At 57.3% G+C, this 14,135-nt stretch overlaps 1 protein-coding gene across 29 annotated transcripts in view; it reads left to right on the forward strand.

The window, feature by feature from the left end:
- Nucleotides 1-14,135, forward strand: part of NCOR2 (nuclear receptor corepressor 2) — a 215,037-nt gene that overhangs the window by 128,830 nt on the left and 72,072 nt on the right. For all 29 annotated transcript variants that reach the window (XM_074355898.1, XM_074355895.1, XM_074355901.1 and 26 more), the window contains one exon: nucleotides 1,005-1,103. In XM_074355898.1, the coding sequence (XP_074211999.1) occupies nucleotides 1,005-1,103 (99 nt within the window). The remainder of the gene's footprint in view (nucleotides 1-1,004; nucleotides 1,104-14,135) is intronic.

Below are 14,135 nucleotides of genomic sequence, written 5' to 3' on the forward strand. Positions count from 1 at the left end.
GTTCTTTAGCTGAAAGGCAGCCCAGCCTGAGTCTTAAATAGAGCTCTCTGAAGTGTCTGAAGCTGGGGTGCCACCTGGGCCCCGTGCCTTTAGGAACTGGAGTGTCCTGACGGTGAGTGAAGCCAATAGCAGAGTGGGAGCTCGGTGGACTGGCCAGCCCGTGGTCACACAGCACAGGGGGGCACTCTACTGAATTGTTCGGGAAGGCAGGCACCCCCATCGCCTGATTTGCAAATATTGGCATCTGATTATAAAATGTTTTTCTCAACTGTTTTGCGGGCCACTTTTGCGGCCTGGTTTAGCCTGGGAGCAGCCTCTGTTCACAGTACATTCCAGGCCGTGGATGAGGACACAGGGATTTGAGGCCCAGCCTGCCTCTGCACCCAACAGCCCTCATGGAATGCCCCTCAGAGGCCAGTCCCTGCCTTGGCACTGGCTCCGAGCATCACAGAAACATTTTATATCATATCAGTAACAGCTGCTGGCTTTAGCGAGCTGGCACCTGGACTGGGTCCGTGGCCGCATCATGGTGTTGAGTCCTCTGGTTGGTCTCTGAGGATGCCCCCTCACTGGTCTCCATTTGGACTGGGGTGAGAGAAGGGAGACCCCAGACCCAAGTTGGGGAGCTGCAGGCCTTGTTCTCCTGGGGCTGGGATGGCAGGTGACGGCTTCATCATTATGATTACCAGTACAGCAATAATAGTAAGAGCAGGTACCACCTCTGCAGTGTGTGCTCTGTGCCGGCCACGGTCCTAAGCCCTTTACGTGTGTTTAAATTAACTTACCTGGTCTTCATGACAACCCTGTGAAGTATGTGCAATTGGTACCCCCATTACAGAGGTGGGAAAACTGAGACACAGAGAGGTTAGGTAACCTGGCCAAAGTCGCACAGCCAGTACGTGGAGGAGGTAGGATTTGAGCCCAGGCCTTCAGGCTCCTGGCCTCCTGTCCTGACGGTTCGCACTGCACACTCCTCAGGGTTCTTTCCTCTCCCCGCCCTGCAGACTGTGGCTGAGTGTGTCCTCTATTACTACTTGACCAAGAAGAATGAGAACTACAAGAGCCTGGTGAGGCGGAGCTACCGGCGCCGTGGGAAGAGCCAGGTGAGGGGGTGGGCTGGGCTTCTGGACAGGCAGCCCGGCGTGCCTGGCCGCGTCTGTGGTGCCGTCTCTGCGTGTTAGTCCGTGCTGGGCTCCCTGAGTTTGGGGCCCCGTCAGTGGCAGCGGGGAGGCCCTCTCTGGGGGCGCTCGGCCTACCCCAGCAGCAGAGAAGAGAGCTACGAGAAATGGCCACTTCCATTCTCAGCCTGAAAAATTATGGAACTCCTGGCTTGGTGACCCATCATCCCTGTGGTAAATAGGGTCACATTCCTGGAGCAAGGGCTGGGCTTCCGGGAGGACTTGGGCTGGTCCACAAACTTAACATCTGAAAAAACTTTAATAGTGTTTGCTGTATATTTTAATGCATATTTGATAGGAAGAAAAAAAAAAAAACAAATGCCAGGACTTCAACCTGGAGTATTTCAGACATCCCTGCTTTGGATGAGACTGAGGGATTATTTAAGTTAGAGCAGGGCTTGGCCAACAATGGCTGTCGGGTAAGTCTGGCCCACCACCTGTTTTTACCAATAAAACTTTATTGGCATGCGACAACGCCCATTCATTGACACATGATCGTGGTAGTTTTTCTGTTAAACAGCAGAGTTGAGTAGTCAGGACAGAAACTGCAAAGCCTAAAATATTTACTGTCTGTTCCTTTATTGAAAAAGTCTGCTGACCTCTGAGTTAGAGGAAAAGGTAGTTCATTTTTTAAAAATTCAGTAAATAATGTTAAAAGTGATGGGGGTCAGCAGCATACATTTTAAAGGGGGCTTCTGAGTGCTTGGTGCATGGGAGACGGAGGGAAGGGAATGGGTTTGTTTCACTTCTGGGTTGTTGAGAATCAGCCCAGAGCAGATGCTGGGAGTATCCGGGGGAGGAAGTGGGCTTGTGCTGCAGGCAGAGGGATTTGGGCTGGATGCTGCAGAAGGCATTGGGCAGTGCTGTTAGAGGCCAGACTGGAGCAGGTTGAGACACGTCCTTCCCTGGGGCCTCTGGCCTGGGAGGCGTCCAGGGGCGAGTGAGAAGGCCAGGAGTAGCCTGAGCTGGGAGGACAGGACATAGAAGTTTTCTTAGGTGGGTGCTCCCTGTCACTGGTGTCGTCCAGCTTCCCGCCACCCCCCCAGCCCAGCCCCTGGCTGCCATCTTCCCTTTCCTAGGCTGGCGCTGGCAGGACGCTAGGGTGTCAAGCCCAGCCATCACCGCTGGGGTCCCAGTGTCCGCAGTGAAGCAGCCACTCTGTGATCGAGTCCTACAACCTGTGATGGGCTGGTCCACGCAACTTCCTAGCTGGCATCCCCCGTCTCCTTTCTTACTTTCCGGGAACTGTGCCTCAGGAGTACAGATCCACTTCCCTGCTGGCTAAGCCATGTGTAATTAGGGAAGCAAATCTGTTGACGGGGGAATAAACAACCCTTCACTGCATTCTGTATATCAGGCCAAGATCATTGGGATTGAGCGCTGGTTGTTGTTGGCCCAGATCGTTGAAGGGTGGCTGGGCTTGGTTTGTGGATAGAATTTTCCTCTAGTTTTGTGTCGCCGCCGTTAACCAACCTGCTTTCCTGTCTAAAAGATGTGTAAAACTGAGGCCTACTGACTTGGAGCTATTTCGTTCTAAAGATCTAGCTGTGGTGTGTTAGAAATTGAAGTGCATTTAGGACTTTTTCTAGACTCAGAGGCAAAAAGTCAAATAAATGCTTAGTGGGAAGCATAAATATGTTGGTACAAGAGGCAGTAGGGACTGGTGGGGACTGTGGCAAAATAGAGGGGGAGATAGGGCCTTTAGATTGTTTTATAAACATTGTCATTTATTTGTTGAGCATCTCCTGAGCGCCGGTTCTTTTGCTGGTCTTCCTGGTGCCCCTCCTACCACTGCCTTTGTAGGGATGCTGTGGGTGGGCTCACGGGGCCCTTCCTGGTGGCTGGGCTGGGAGTTCTGGAGAGGACAGTGTTGAGTCAAAGAGGGAGAGATGAGGCCCATGTCCTGCTCACCCTGTGCTGAGAGCCATGTTTGCACGGAGGGAGGCAAAGACTGTGCGCTGATGTCATTTAGGGAGGGTGTTATCTGGGGGTGGGGTGGAGGGTACCCCGCCTCTGGTCCTGGCTGCCATGCCTTTCAGTTTGTGGTGTTAGTGTCTTGCTTGCTGACTCATTGGCCCGTTGGACATTCATGTGCTGAACACAGGGGACTCCGTTCTGGTCGTATAGACCAGGTGTACACAGGCGGCTGCACCTCAGCATGCCGGTGGTCTGCCCGAGAGGCTCCATCACGGACACAGCCCCGAAGGTGAGGTCAGGGAGCACCTCTCAGGTGGATGAGAACAGAGGTAAAGGTGTCCCGGGCAGAGGGAACAGCAGGTACAAGGCACCAGAACACGAGGGAGTGCACAGTGCCCTTAGACTCTTAGGACTCAGGGTCTCAGTACCTTCCAGGGTCCTGAATGACAGAATGGAGAACCCATGGGAGGCAGTAGGGAGTGCTGAAGCCTGTGGTTAACTGGAGAGCCTGTGCCTCGTATCAACCCCTGCTGACTCTTGACTAAGTGGCCCTGTATTGCCAAATTTGATTTTTGATGATGAGCTGGAAATAAGGATTTATGTGAAATTGCCTGATTTTTAAATCTTAGGTCGTGAGAGAAATGATAACAACAAAACACTGTATAGGTCAGACAGCCCATATTTTGCTCTTAAAATCTGCTCTTACCCCCCAGTATAAGACCTCTGGGTGAGAGTATGGTGAGGCTGGGGAAGAGGCAGAGACAGGATTATGTGACTTGGGACAGAGGCCAGACCAGGCAAGTTCAGGGTGCTGGGGGCCGTGGAAAGTTTTGTAGCAGAGGAGAAGCGTTTGTTTCTTCTTTTTGTCTGTATTGTCCTGGTTTTGCTGTGGTGCTGTAGTGCTGAGACCCGCGGGGCTTCTCTGATGGGGTTCTACCCTCTGCTAAGGCCGGTGTCTCAGGCTGGGGCTCCCAGGACAGAGAAAGGGGTGCCTCTGTGCCCTTCCTCTCGCAGAAAGATAGAGGAAAGCAAGGCAGGAGGCCCCTGTCTCCTTGGGAGGTGACACCTGTCTTTGGGGCTCTCCCCTTTCTCTGATCAGCTGGGGCTGCCAAAGAGGTGTGGTGTGGCCTGGGCCCTGCCAGGGACAGAGATTTACACTCGAATCCTGGAAGGTCTTCTGTGCCAGGCAGATCCACCGCCCTCACCACTGCCCGCCAGCCCTGTTCATAAATATGGAATAAATGGGTCAACCCAAGTGTTGACTTTGCAGCCATAACTCTTCTCTCTGACCCGTGACAGCGAAATGAACGTCAGACACAGGCCTGCAGCCCCTCTTGTTAATTCAAGATGCAGTTACTGGAGCGAGCCTGAGCTCATCTCCTGCTGATTTTATGAAACCTGTGATCCTGCTGATAAATCTCCCAGTGAGGCAGGCGGGGGTTCGCGCAGCCTGGCACGGAGTGGGTGTGGGCGTGTCTGGTCGCCTGCACGTGGATGGACGGGTGGGCACAGGCGCTGGTGGTCCCCCCGTGGGCTGATACTGTGAGCAGACGGAGGTGGTAGGATGAGGCAGGCAGAGACCCTCAGTTCTGTGCGGCCAGAAGCGCCAGGTGAGAGTGAGCATGGAGGGTGATTCACCGGGGGCTGGGGAGCAGTCACCTTCTGCCCGAGGTGCAGCAGGCACCCTCATGTCTGACCGACACGCGGCCCATCCCTGACCAATGGGAATCCCAGGCCACAGCACACAGGGGTCCCCAGCCTGCACCACCTTCCCTTGCGGCCCTCCCTGGGTCATTTGTCCACACCTCTCTCTCCTGACCCTGCCATCCATGTGGGTTTCTGGGTAAACAGCACAGCCCTTTCCCTGCAGTGCTGGCCACAGCTCCCTTGTCTCCCCGGCGGCCACAGGGAGACAGATATCCGAGCCGTTCCCAGCAGGTGGCATGTGGGGACCTCGGGGGTGCGGATCAGCTGCCAGGAGGAGCTGCCCCCTCCTCCCGCCTCGTCTTCTCAGGTGGACGGAAGCTGAGCCACTCGTGGTGCATCTATTTCTTGGGGGGAACAAGTCAGGCTTGCTCATCTTCCTGGGTCCCCCTACTTTGGAAGAAGACTTAGGTTATCGCAGCCAGTATTTGCTGGACCTCTCGTGGTGGGTGGGGAGGTACTGGGAGTCCAGTGAGACGTCAGAGCCCTGGACCTCTGGCCTGGCGAAGTGGTGGGGATGGCCATGCTGCTGACCGCCGGGGTGAAGAGATGAAAACAGCAGTGACAGCGCTGGCTCCACCCACTCAGGAGCAGCTGTGGCCGCGTGCCACGCCCTGGGCTGAGCGCCTGATGTGTTTTAACTCAAAGCAGCTCAGTGAGAGAGGTACTGCAGCTATCCCATTCTGCAGGTGAGGACCTAGAGGCTCAGGCGGAATCTGCTGTTAGTGGCAGATTCAGGATTCAAGCCCAGCACTGTCGGTCATTAGAGCTGAGGGGGGTACCGGGTACCCTGGGGGTCCCTTTTGGAGCATTGTGGCCGAGCGTCCAGTCCTTTGGAGGCTGGCCCCAGTCGACCTCTTAGACTGGATTTTTTTGTCTGTGCCAGGCTCTGCTGGGTCAGGGTGGCAGAGGGGTCTCACTGTAGATAAGATGTGTCCACCTGGGCCCGTCTGGGTCTCTGCCCCCCCCCCCCGATTACCTCTCCATCTCCAGTCACTGGGAGTCTCCCTCGACTCCGGCCCCCTGTCTGCCTCAGCTCCTGGGAGGCCAGCGGCTGGAAAGACTGTCTCTATGGGCCCTCCCTCACTCACTGTACCCTGTGTCTCTGGGAGGGGCAGGGGCTGCTTCCACTCTTGTCTGTCTCTCCCTTTTCCCCGTCTCTGACTCTCTTGCAGTCTCTTCCGGCAGCCCCGCGCACATCCCTGCCTCCTCCTGCGTGGCTGGTGGCTGCGGAGGCTGTGGTCCTGGCCTGGTCCCTGTGGCTCTGGCCATTCCGTAGCTAAGGATGGCCACGAGGGGTCCTCAGCTTGTCAGCCTGACAGATGCCCCTCTGATGGGCCCTCCCGCCTCATTTCTCCGAGTCCCATCTCCGTAGCGATGTCTGATAGTGTTGTATCGTCATCCAGGGTGCAGTTACTGAGTGCCTGCTGCACGCCAGGCCTATAAAGCTTTACCTTCAGAGCCGCGTCAGACCTTAATCCTTCAGGAAGCTGGAGTGAGGGCATCAGCCAAGCCTGGCTGTCTTGGCACCTCACAGACTGTCCCGATTAAGAGCCCCTGAGGCAGATGTGAGACGGGACTCCCAAGGTGTCAGTGAGTGGCCCTTCTCCAGGCTGCCACCTTGTAGAAGGTGCATTTCTCGAGCTGGCTGGCCATGGCCCAGGCGATGCAGGGGGGTGGCTCTGATGACTTTCCCAGTGCCCCCCCCCCCACCCCGCGCCGTTCCAACCTTGGTGTGATGGAAATGGGCCGTGATGAGGGGCGGCTGTCCGGGGTCCCAGCTCAAATCCCCAGGTCAGGAGGAGGGGGACCCACGGCGCTGGTGGTGAGAACTTGCTCTCCCCAGGATGCAGGCCGCCTTCTTTCTCCTGGCACCGCCGTCTCCTTACTGGCTGCAGCCAGTGTCCTTGGGCTGCATGCCCTTCTCAAGTCCTTGGAGGGCTGTGTCCCATTTGGAGTCACGGACCCTGAGATGGAGCTGGCATCCAGCTGCAGTTCTTGAACTTTTGCCAGGAGGGCTTGTGGAAATGCAGGTTGCTGGGCCGCCTGCCTTCAGTAGGGCCTGAGAATCTGCATTGCTAGCCAGTGCCCTGGCAGTGCTGCTGCTCTGGGACACTCTCAGGACTTCGGCCTTCGGGATGTTTATTGTGGAGACCCCAGACCCTGCCGAGGGAAGGGAGCAGGGCGGCAGAAGGGTAAGGCAAGGAGGGTGGGCACAGGCTCGCCGGTAGCCTTGACTGGCCCTCGGGGGGTGCTGTGGCCCTTCTGAGGTGTTCCCAGTGGGCAGAGAGCGCCGGGTCTTAGCCCAGGGGCTGTGGATGGCCGAGGGCACTTGCAGTGGCTGGGACAGCAGGCGCATTCAGAAGAGGACCTGGCCAGTCTGTCCTGGGAACAAATCCTGTGTGTTTGCATGCAGGACTCTGCTGCCTCCACGCTTAACCACAGTGTGCAGCCAGGTGTCACCACATGTGTTCACATGACACCAACCCTGTCACACCCTCACCACACCCTGTGCTGAACCCCTTGTTCCTCACTGCAGTGGTGGCCTTTGGAAAGTGTGGATAGTTATAAAAGGGGACATAAGATTCCTGGGTGAGGAATGTCGGCTGTCAGATGTCTTTAGGCTCGGACCCTTGCTTACGAGCGTGGCCCCGAGAGGGCCAGGCTGCCCGGGCGTCCGTCGCGCTGCTGCCTGGCCCTGAGCAGCTGGGAGCAGGGACGTGTACTGGCTCTTCGGAGTGTCAGGATGACCTTCTTGTTTAAGAGGGTGCTGTTCACCTTCCAGAAGCTTCTCTGTACTGACAGAGGGAGACTCAGGAATTGCAGCCCCTTCGTACCCAACCCCTCCAGACCCCACACACCTGAGCTTTGGCAGGAGAGGGCCAAGCCCCCACCTGCTGGACTCCAGCCCCCGGGGTCCGGCTGTGCGTGGCTGGTGAGCTTGTGGGCAGGGCCGCGCCCCAGCATCCTCTCCCCGAGGTGAATCACTGGCCGAGGCGGGGGCCAGCTCAGCTCATTGGTGACGGCACAGTGGTTTATAGTTCATGATTCATGGACAGAGGGGCCACATTATCCCAGCTAATTGCAGCACTGGAGCCCAGGAATGCAGTGGTCAGAAGTCGGCCTCACTATGCAAACTGACGGCGAGCTGAGGGTGTGAGGCCAGCAGGGGCCAGGCAGGAGGGCCAGCTCTGCAGCAGTGACCAGGGCGGCCACCATCGCTCTCTTGGCGATGGGGGAGCCGTTCTGTGGAGGGGGCCTGTCCCCGAGGGTGATGCCCCTCTCCCCATCCCGCTTGTCCATCCTCCAGGGTGGTGGCTGCAGAGGAGAGATGGGCAGCTGGGAGCTAGGCTGGTCGGGGTCTCCTGGTGGCCACGTGGTCTATCATCGTCTCTTCCCGCAGAGCTGAGCACAGGATAGAGGGCCCAGCCTCCCACCTGCCCCTCTCTGGGCCGCTTCCTCCTCCCTGCTGCCTGGCTTGTAGGCCCTCTTCCCCCGTCTCTCCCCACCCTCTGTTTCTGTCTCTCTGTGTCTCTCTCTCCCCACCACACCTCCTCCGTGTCTCTCTAAGCCTCTGTCTCTCACCCTCCTTCATCCTCCCTCCCGCACCTCCTCTCCCTGCTCCCTGCCGAGGGACAGGTGACCTTCTTCCCCAGTGCTGTGCACTCCAGAGACTCCCGCGCCTCGGGCAGCTTGCACAGGGGACAGCGTGACCGGAAGGCATTCCAGGGCAGGGCCAGCCAAGCACAGTCCCCCGGGGGGAGGGGGCAGCCTTTCTGCAGATGGTGCTGGTTCCCAGACCCTGGCTGCCCCCCGGGCCGATGAAATCATTGATGGCTCAGCCTGGTGAGGTCTGGTGGGGACATGTGGCAGCCCAGGCGTGGTCACATTGCTTCCAGGTTGGGCTGTGCTTCTCCCTGCCCCCTGGGTGAGCGCAGGCCTGCTTGTCCCACACCGCCAGCCCGTGGATGGGCCAGCTTGGGGGGTCAGCCTGACTTTCCTGGGCCGTCCAAGCCTGTGGGAGACGGGCTGCAGGAGAGCTTCTGCTCTGCCGGGGGCAGGCTGGGCTGGGCAGGATTGTGTCCGGATTAGGGCTCTAGCAAGCAGATGTCCCAGATTCCCTGCCCAGTTCTGTGCTAAGCGGGCAGAGACCTATGGGAGGCTTGCCCAGGTCCGCAGTCTCCCAGACACATCCCCAGGGACGCTGTTCTCAGGGAGGCGACAGAAGAGCCATGCCCCAGGGACCCAGCAAGCTGGGCAGCGAGCGTTTTAGGAGAAGACAGACATGGCCTTCTCACGGGCCGTGATGCAGTGGCAGGGAAGGCCCGGCTCCCCATCAGCACCGCCGAGGCAGACCACACCAGAGGGACAGAAGGACATGGAAAATGTGACCGTGGATCAGTCTGACCCCAGGGGGTGAGAGGTGTGGGGGCTGACAGACCTCACATCCGGGCATTTCAAGCAGGGCTGCCAAGAGTCAGGAACTAGTTACCAGAAGAGCTGCATTCCTGTGGGCCTGCGCCAGCGTGGGCCGCGGCAGGAGGGGGTAGCCAGGTTCCAGTCCACTTTGTCCTTCCTTTACAGTGTCACCATTCTAGGTGATTCCACAGTGAGCAAGACAGACGAGGTCCCCAGAGCTGTCACACCCATGTGGGAGTCAGACGGCGCACAAGTCAGCTAATGTGCTTATTTGAGGTGGCAGTAAGGGCCACAGAAGGCAGGCTGAGGTCGGGAGGCAGCTGATGTCAGAGGGCAGCTTTAGGGAGCTGACCCTGAAGGCTTCTCCGAGGAGGTTTCATCTGGGCTCAGACCTGAGCCATAGCAAGGAACCAGTCAGGCAGAGTTGGAGGAAGAGTCTCCCAGGTAGAGGGCACCGCAAGTGCAAAGGCCCTGAGGCAGGAACAAGCGGCCTCTTCCGGGAGGTGCAAGTGGGGGGGCCCTGAAGGCGGCGGGCGGCGTGAGCATGGCTGGGTCACCCGGCCTTGCAGTGCAGACCACGGGTTTTGTTCCAGGTGGCAGGATGGGGTTGACTGACGATTGACACAGAGCCTTGGCTACCTCACTCACCTCCTTGCGCAGAACAGACGTCACAGGTGTGGTGTTAAACATTGCTCAGGTTCTGTGGACACGTCTGTGTGCAGTGGAGTGCTGGTGAGTGTCTAATAACCAGCTTTCTGGGGGCGAAACCCCAATATGTAGCATGTGCCGATTTCCGTGGTACAGATACTCCCACCGTGCCAAGTCCGGGCTACCCGCGTGATGTCACTGCACGTGGACTTGGGAAGGGACACGCAGAGCGCCGAGTAGGGTGTGATCATACCCTACTTCCGCCGTACGGAGACAGTTGCATACAGGGCACAGATAACAGCCAAACGTAGTCAAGTAATTGGAAACGGATGCATTTTGAGTACTTATTACCTTTGTTTTTATTGCAATTTCTTTAATTGTAAGGGTTTTTAACAACTAACCTGCAAAATTCCTGGAAACTGAAGTCTGCGCTTGTGAGCTGGTACGAGCCCGCCCTGGGAGCCAGCGTCTCTCTGTGTGTTTTGTAAAGGACTCCCCTCACGGGCCAGGGCGGCATCCCCATCTGCGTTTCTTCCAGGAAGACACGTGGATTGGATTAGAAGGCAGCCGAGTGCGAGGGAGGGAGCTGCCAGCAACAGGAGACTCCTTTGTGTCTTGGTCCTGACCCCTGACCCCCTCTTCTCCCACCAACCTGGGGCTCCTGGGCCCCCCTTCCTCCACTGCCAAGAGATGGAGGGTGTCACAAGGGCAGACCCCTCCTGGGATTTGCTCACCAGGGGCCCGTGGCCCGTAGAACATGCTCAGTCGAGTGTTTGTTGAATGAATGAGTGAGATTGTGCCACAGTCAGTGTTACTGGGTGTCAGGAAGTTCTCATCATGCATTTTGAGGACCTGTCATCCAGGAGTGAAGTCTCACCAGCTCCTCTCTGGATGGTTGGTACCATCTTTTCACTGGACTCTCCCCTCATTCCTGGAACCGCCACCCATCCCCACCTTGACTAGCTACCTCATGGCCCTAAAACACGGGGTGGGACTCGTCATTCCCTGCTCGCCATCGGTCTTCTGAAAGAAGCCTTCAGTGGCTGTCCACTGCTCTCCGGGCACCTCCCGTGTTTCTGAGCAGGGACGTTAAAGCTGGCCTGGCTCTCCAACCACGTTCAGTGTCTCGTTCAGTAAGGACAGTGGGTGATTTCACGTCCCTGTGCTTTTGCCAGAGCAGGCTCCCTCCCTGAAACACCCCCTCTCGTCCTTCTCTACCAAAATCCTCCGGAGACTCAGCTCAGGGGCCTCCTCCCTCCTCCCTGCTGGTCAGCATGAATCGCTGTCACATCTGCGACGTGCTTTGCCTTTTTAAAGTTTTCTCATCCCTGCAGCCTCCATCTGTCCTGTCTTAGTTCCTTGTCCTTGTCAGCTGAAGTGCTATAGCTCCGTAAGGTTGGAGAACACATTTTCTGTAGCTTGGGGTCCCCCTTGGGGGCCCAGAGTGTGCTTGTGGAGGGAATGAATGAGGGGGTGGCACAGTTTGGCTTAAACGAGGGTGAGGAGGAGCCTGTGATCCCCCAGGCTTGGGTGAGAGGCAGGCAGAGAACCTGCCTGTAGGATCTTGCTAGGAAATGCTGTGTGATTTTTGGTGAGTTACTTAACCTTTCTGTTTCTCTGTATGTTCTTCTATAAAACAGAGATAATGCCGGCAGTGTTGGGAGCATTTAATTAACTAACAGGTATGAAATGAGAAGGCCTCATCACATGTTCGTTGAGCTCAGTCAGCATTTGTTGTTTTTATTCATAGTGTTTTCCATACAGCCCCTGGTCTGGGGCTTCGGCACAGCGCAGGCTGTTAATGTTATGGGTTGCTTGTCCAGCACTCAGTGCTCCGGAATCAGGGGTCCCCCCCCAGGGATTTGAACTGATGGCTCTGGCTAACCATACTTCTGGTCAGGTTTTCCCGCAGAACTGTGCTATGGTTTGGGAGGGACTTTAACGACCAAGCACTGGGCATGAAGCCTGTTGTTGGCCTGACCGATGGCATGTTTGAAAACAAAGGTGGACCCCATCGTCAGCTCTGGAATCACTTGACATGGTGGAGTCTGGCTTTGGTTCTTCTGCTGGGTCCCCAAGCATCACCTGCTGCCAGTGGCAAGGGTCCTGGGTGGCTTTCGTGAAACAAGGATCCCTGGAAACCTTGCTCCTCAGAGTGTGGTCCGAGAACCAGCAGCGTCCACCATCCCTGGGAGCTGCCTAGAAATGCGGTCTCGCCTGCCCCAGACCCACTGAATCGGAACCTGCATTTCCCCAATATCCCCAGGTAGTTCATGTGTACGTTCTAGTTTGAACAGCGCTGGTCTGGCCCCCCACCTGTTTTTGTAAATAAAGCTTTATTGGCATATAGCCACACGCACTTGTTTGCATTTTGGCTGTTTTCACGCTATAAAGGGCAGAGTCAGTAGTTGGGAAAGAGACTGATGGACCGATGACCCTAAAGTATTTACCATCTGGCTCTTACAGGAGAAGTTTGCTGGCTCCTTGTCTAAAGCACCGGTTGTCAAACCTGGCTGCCCTTTGGAGTAACCTGGGAATTTAAACACACTGATGCCTGGCTCTCACCTTAAGATCCTGATGTGACTGGTGTGGGTGGGGCCTGGGCGTCGGGACTTCCCAGAGCTGCCCAGGTGATCTGTGCGTGCAGCCGCGAGAGCAGTGGCTCTAAATGGCCCGTGAAACCCAGCAAGTGCAGTTCTGTGATCCGTGGAAGGGCCTGAGATCAGAAGCTGGGCCTAGTAGGTGTGAGTCAGCCTTGAGTGAGCTGTCACCGTGTTTGCTGTCCTAGAATATCAGAGGCTTTCAGGGACTGGGCTGGCTGACGGGGGCCTGGGACTTGGCGTCTCCCTCTCGCTGCACAGATCCCCCAGAGTGAGAGCTGTGTCCCTGTGTCAGCCTGTTAACCTCCTGCGTGCAGCCGGAGGCCAGGCAGATGGTCAGTGATGTGCCTGACGGTCCCTGTCAGTGGAAACTGTATTTAAGGCCAGGACTGCCCTGGGGTCCGTCCCTTTTGCCCCCCTCCCACTAGCCCCCCTCCGCTCGGGCAGCAGGGACAGCTCTCCAGGGGGAGATGGAATTCAGGCCGCAGGAAACCAAGAGCCTATCCAGGGTTCCAGGGTGGCCCCGAAGTACCTACTCCTATACCTACTCCTCCCAGAGGGTGGGGTGTGGGGGTCACCTGCCCCTGCCTGAGGGGCTTGATAGAGTGTCAGGGAGGAGGCCACGGGGTCTGGTACTGGGACTGCACACCTGGGTGGGAAGTGCGAGGAATAATGACCAGGTCCGAGGGCCACGAGATGGGTGTGGGATGGGGCTGGGAAAGGGGCAAGGGACAAGTGGGGGTGAGTGGAGATGGCAGGAGAGGGGGCTGGGCGCAGCTGGGCTCAGCACAGGCTCTGGGTTTGAATCCTGCATTGCTGTTTCCCAGCTTTGTGAGCCATTCTCGCTGGGCCTCAGTTTCCTCCTCTGTGAGATGGGAGAATGATGGGGTTGGTAAAGGAGGTGATCAAAGCATGTAGAGCAGTGCCCGGCACATGGCATTTGGAGCTATTTTTATTATTAATGCTGTGATATGGGTGATTATTCGCGGGGGGGAGGTGGTTATGGGCCGGCCCAGTCCGGGGCTTGAGGAATCTTAAAAAGGGGACAGGGCAGGCCAGGCAGAAAGGGTCAGGGATGCCCAAAGAGGCCTCAGGTTCGGACCAGGGGGTGGAGTCAGGTAAGACTCTAAGCGGGGCTTTGGGGACGACAGGATGACGCCTGCTGCCTCTAGGGACTTTCCTCCTCTCTCAGTCTCAGCTTCCCCCTGTGCAGAGTGGGAGCAGCCATCACTGCCCTTTTCCATCTGAGGTTGATCAAGGACACTAAACGGAATGTTGTTTGCAAGGCGCCCCAGGTGCTAGGGGAAGGGGCGGCCCCCGGGACGAACCCCAGGTCGCTGTTACTGTTGGTTTTTCCTCCTTTGTCATGACCCTCTGGACCTCAGGGGGCGGGGAGCTGGCTGAAAGAATGTGCTCAGCGCACTGTCAGCATGTGGTGAGCTTTCCGGAAATGCTGGCATCGTCTCAGTGGGGCTTTTTCGAGGATTTGGGGCTTTCTGAGGACTCGGAGGAGGGCTGCAGTGGAGGGCCCTGGGCAGGAGGGCGCAGGTGCAGGCTCCCTGGGCATCAGCCCCGGTTAGTCACGCCGTGTTAGCGCAGGGCCAGGGCTGCTGCCTGTGTCAGCGGGTGGGGATCCGCATCTGCTGGCTGTGCCCGGGGCAGCCAGGGC

The sequence above is a fragment of the Camelus bactrianus genome, chromosome 32 (assembly GCF_048773025.1).
Source record: "Camelus bactrianus isolate YW-2024 breed Bactrian camel chromosome 32, ASM4877302v1, whole genome shotgun sequence".
Classification (NCBI taxonomy): domain Eukaryota; kingdom Metazoa; phylum Chordata; class Mammalia; order Artiodactyla; family Camelidae; genus Camelus; species Camelus bactrianus.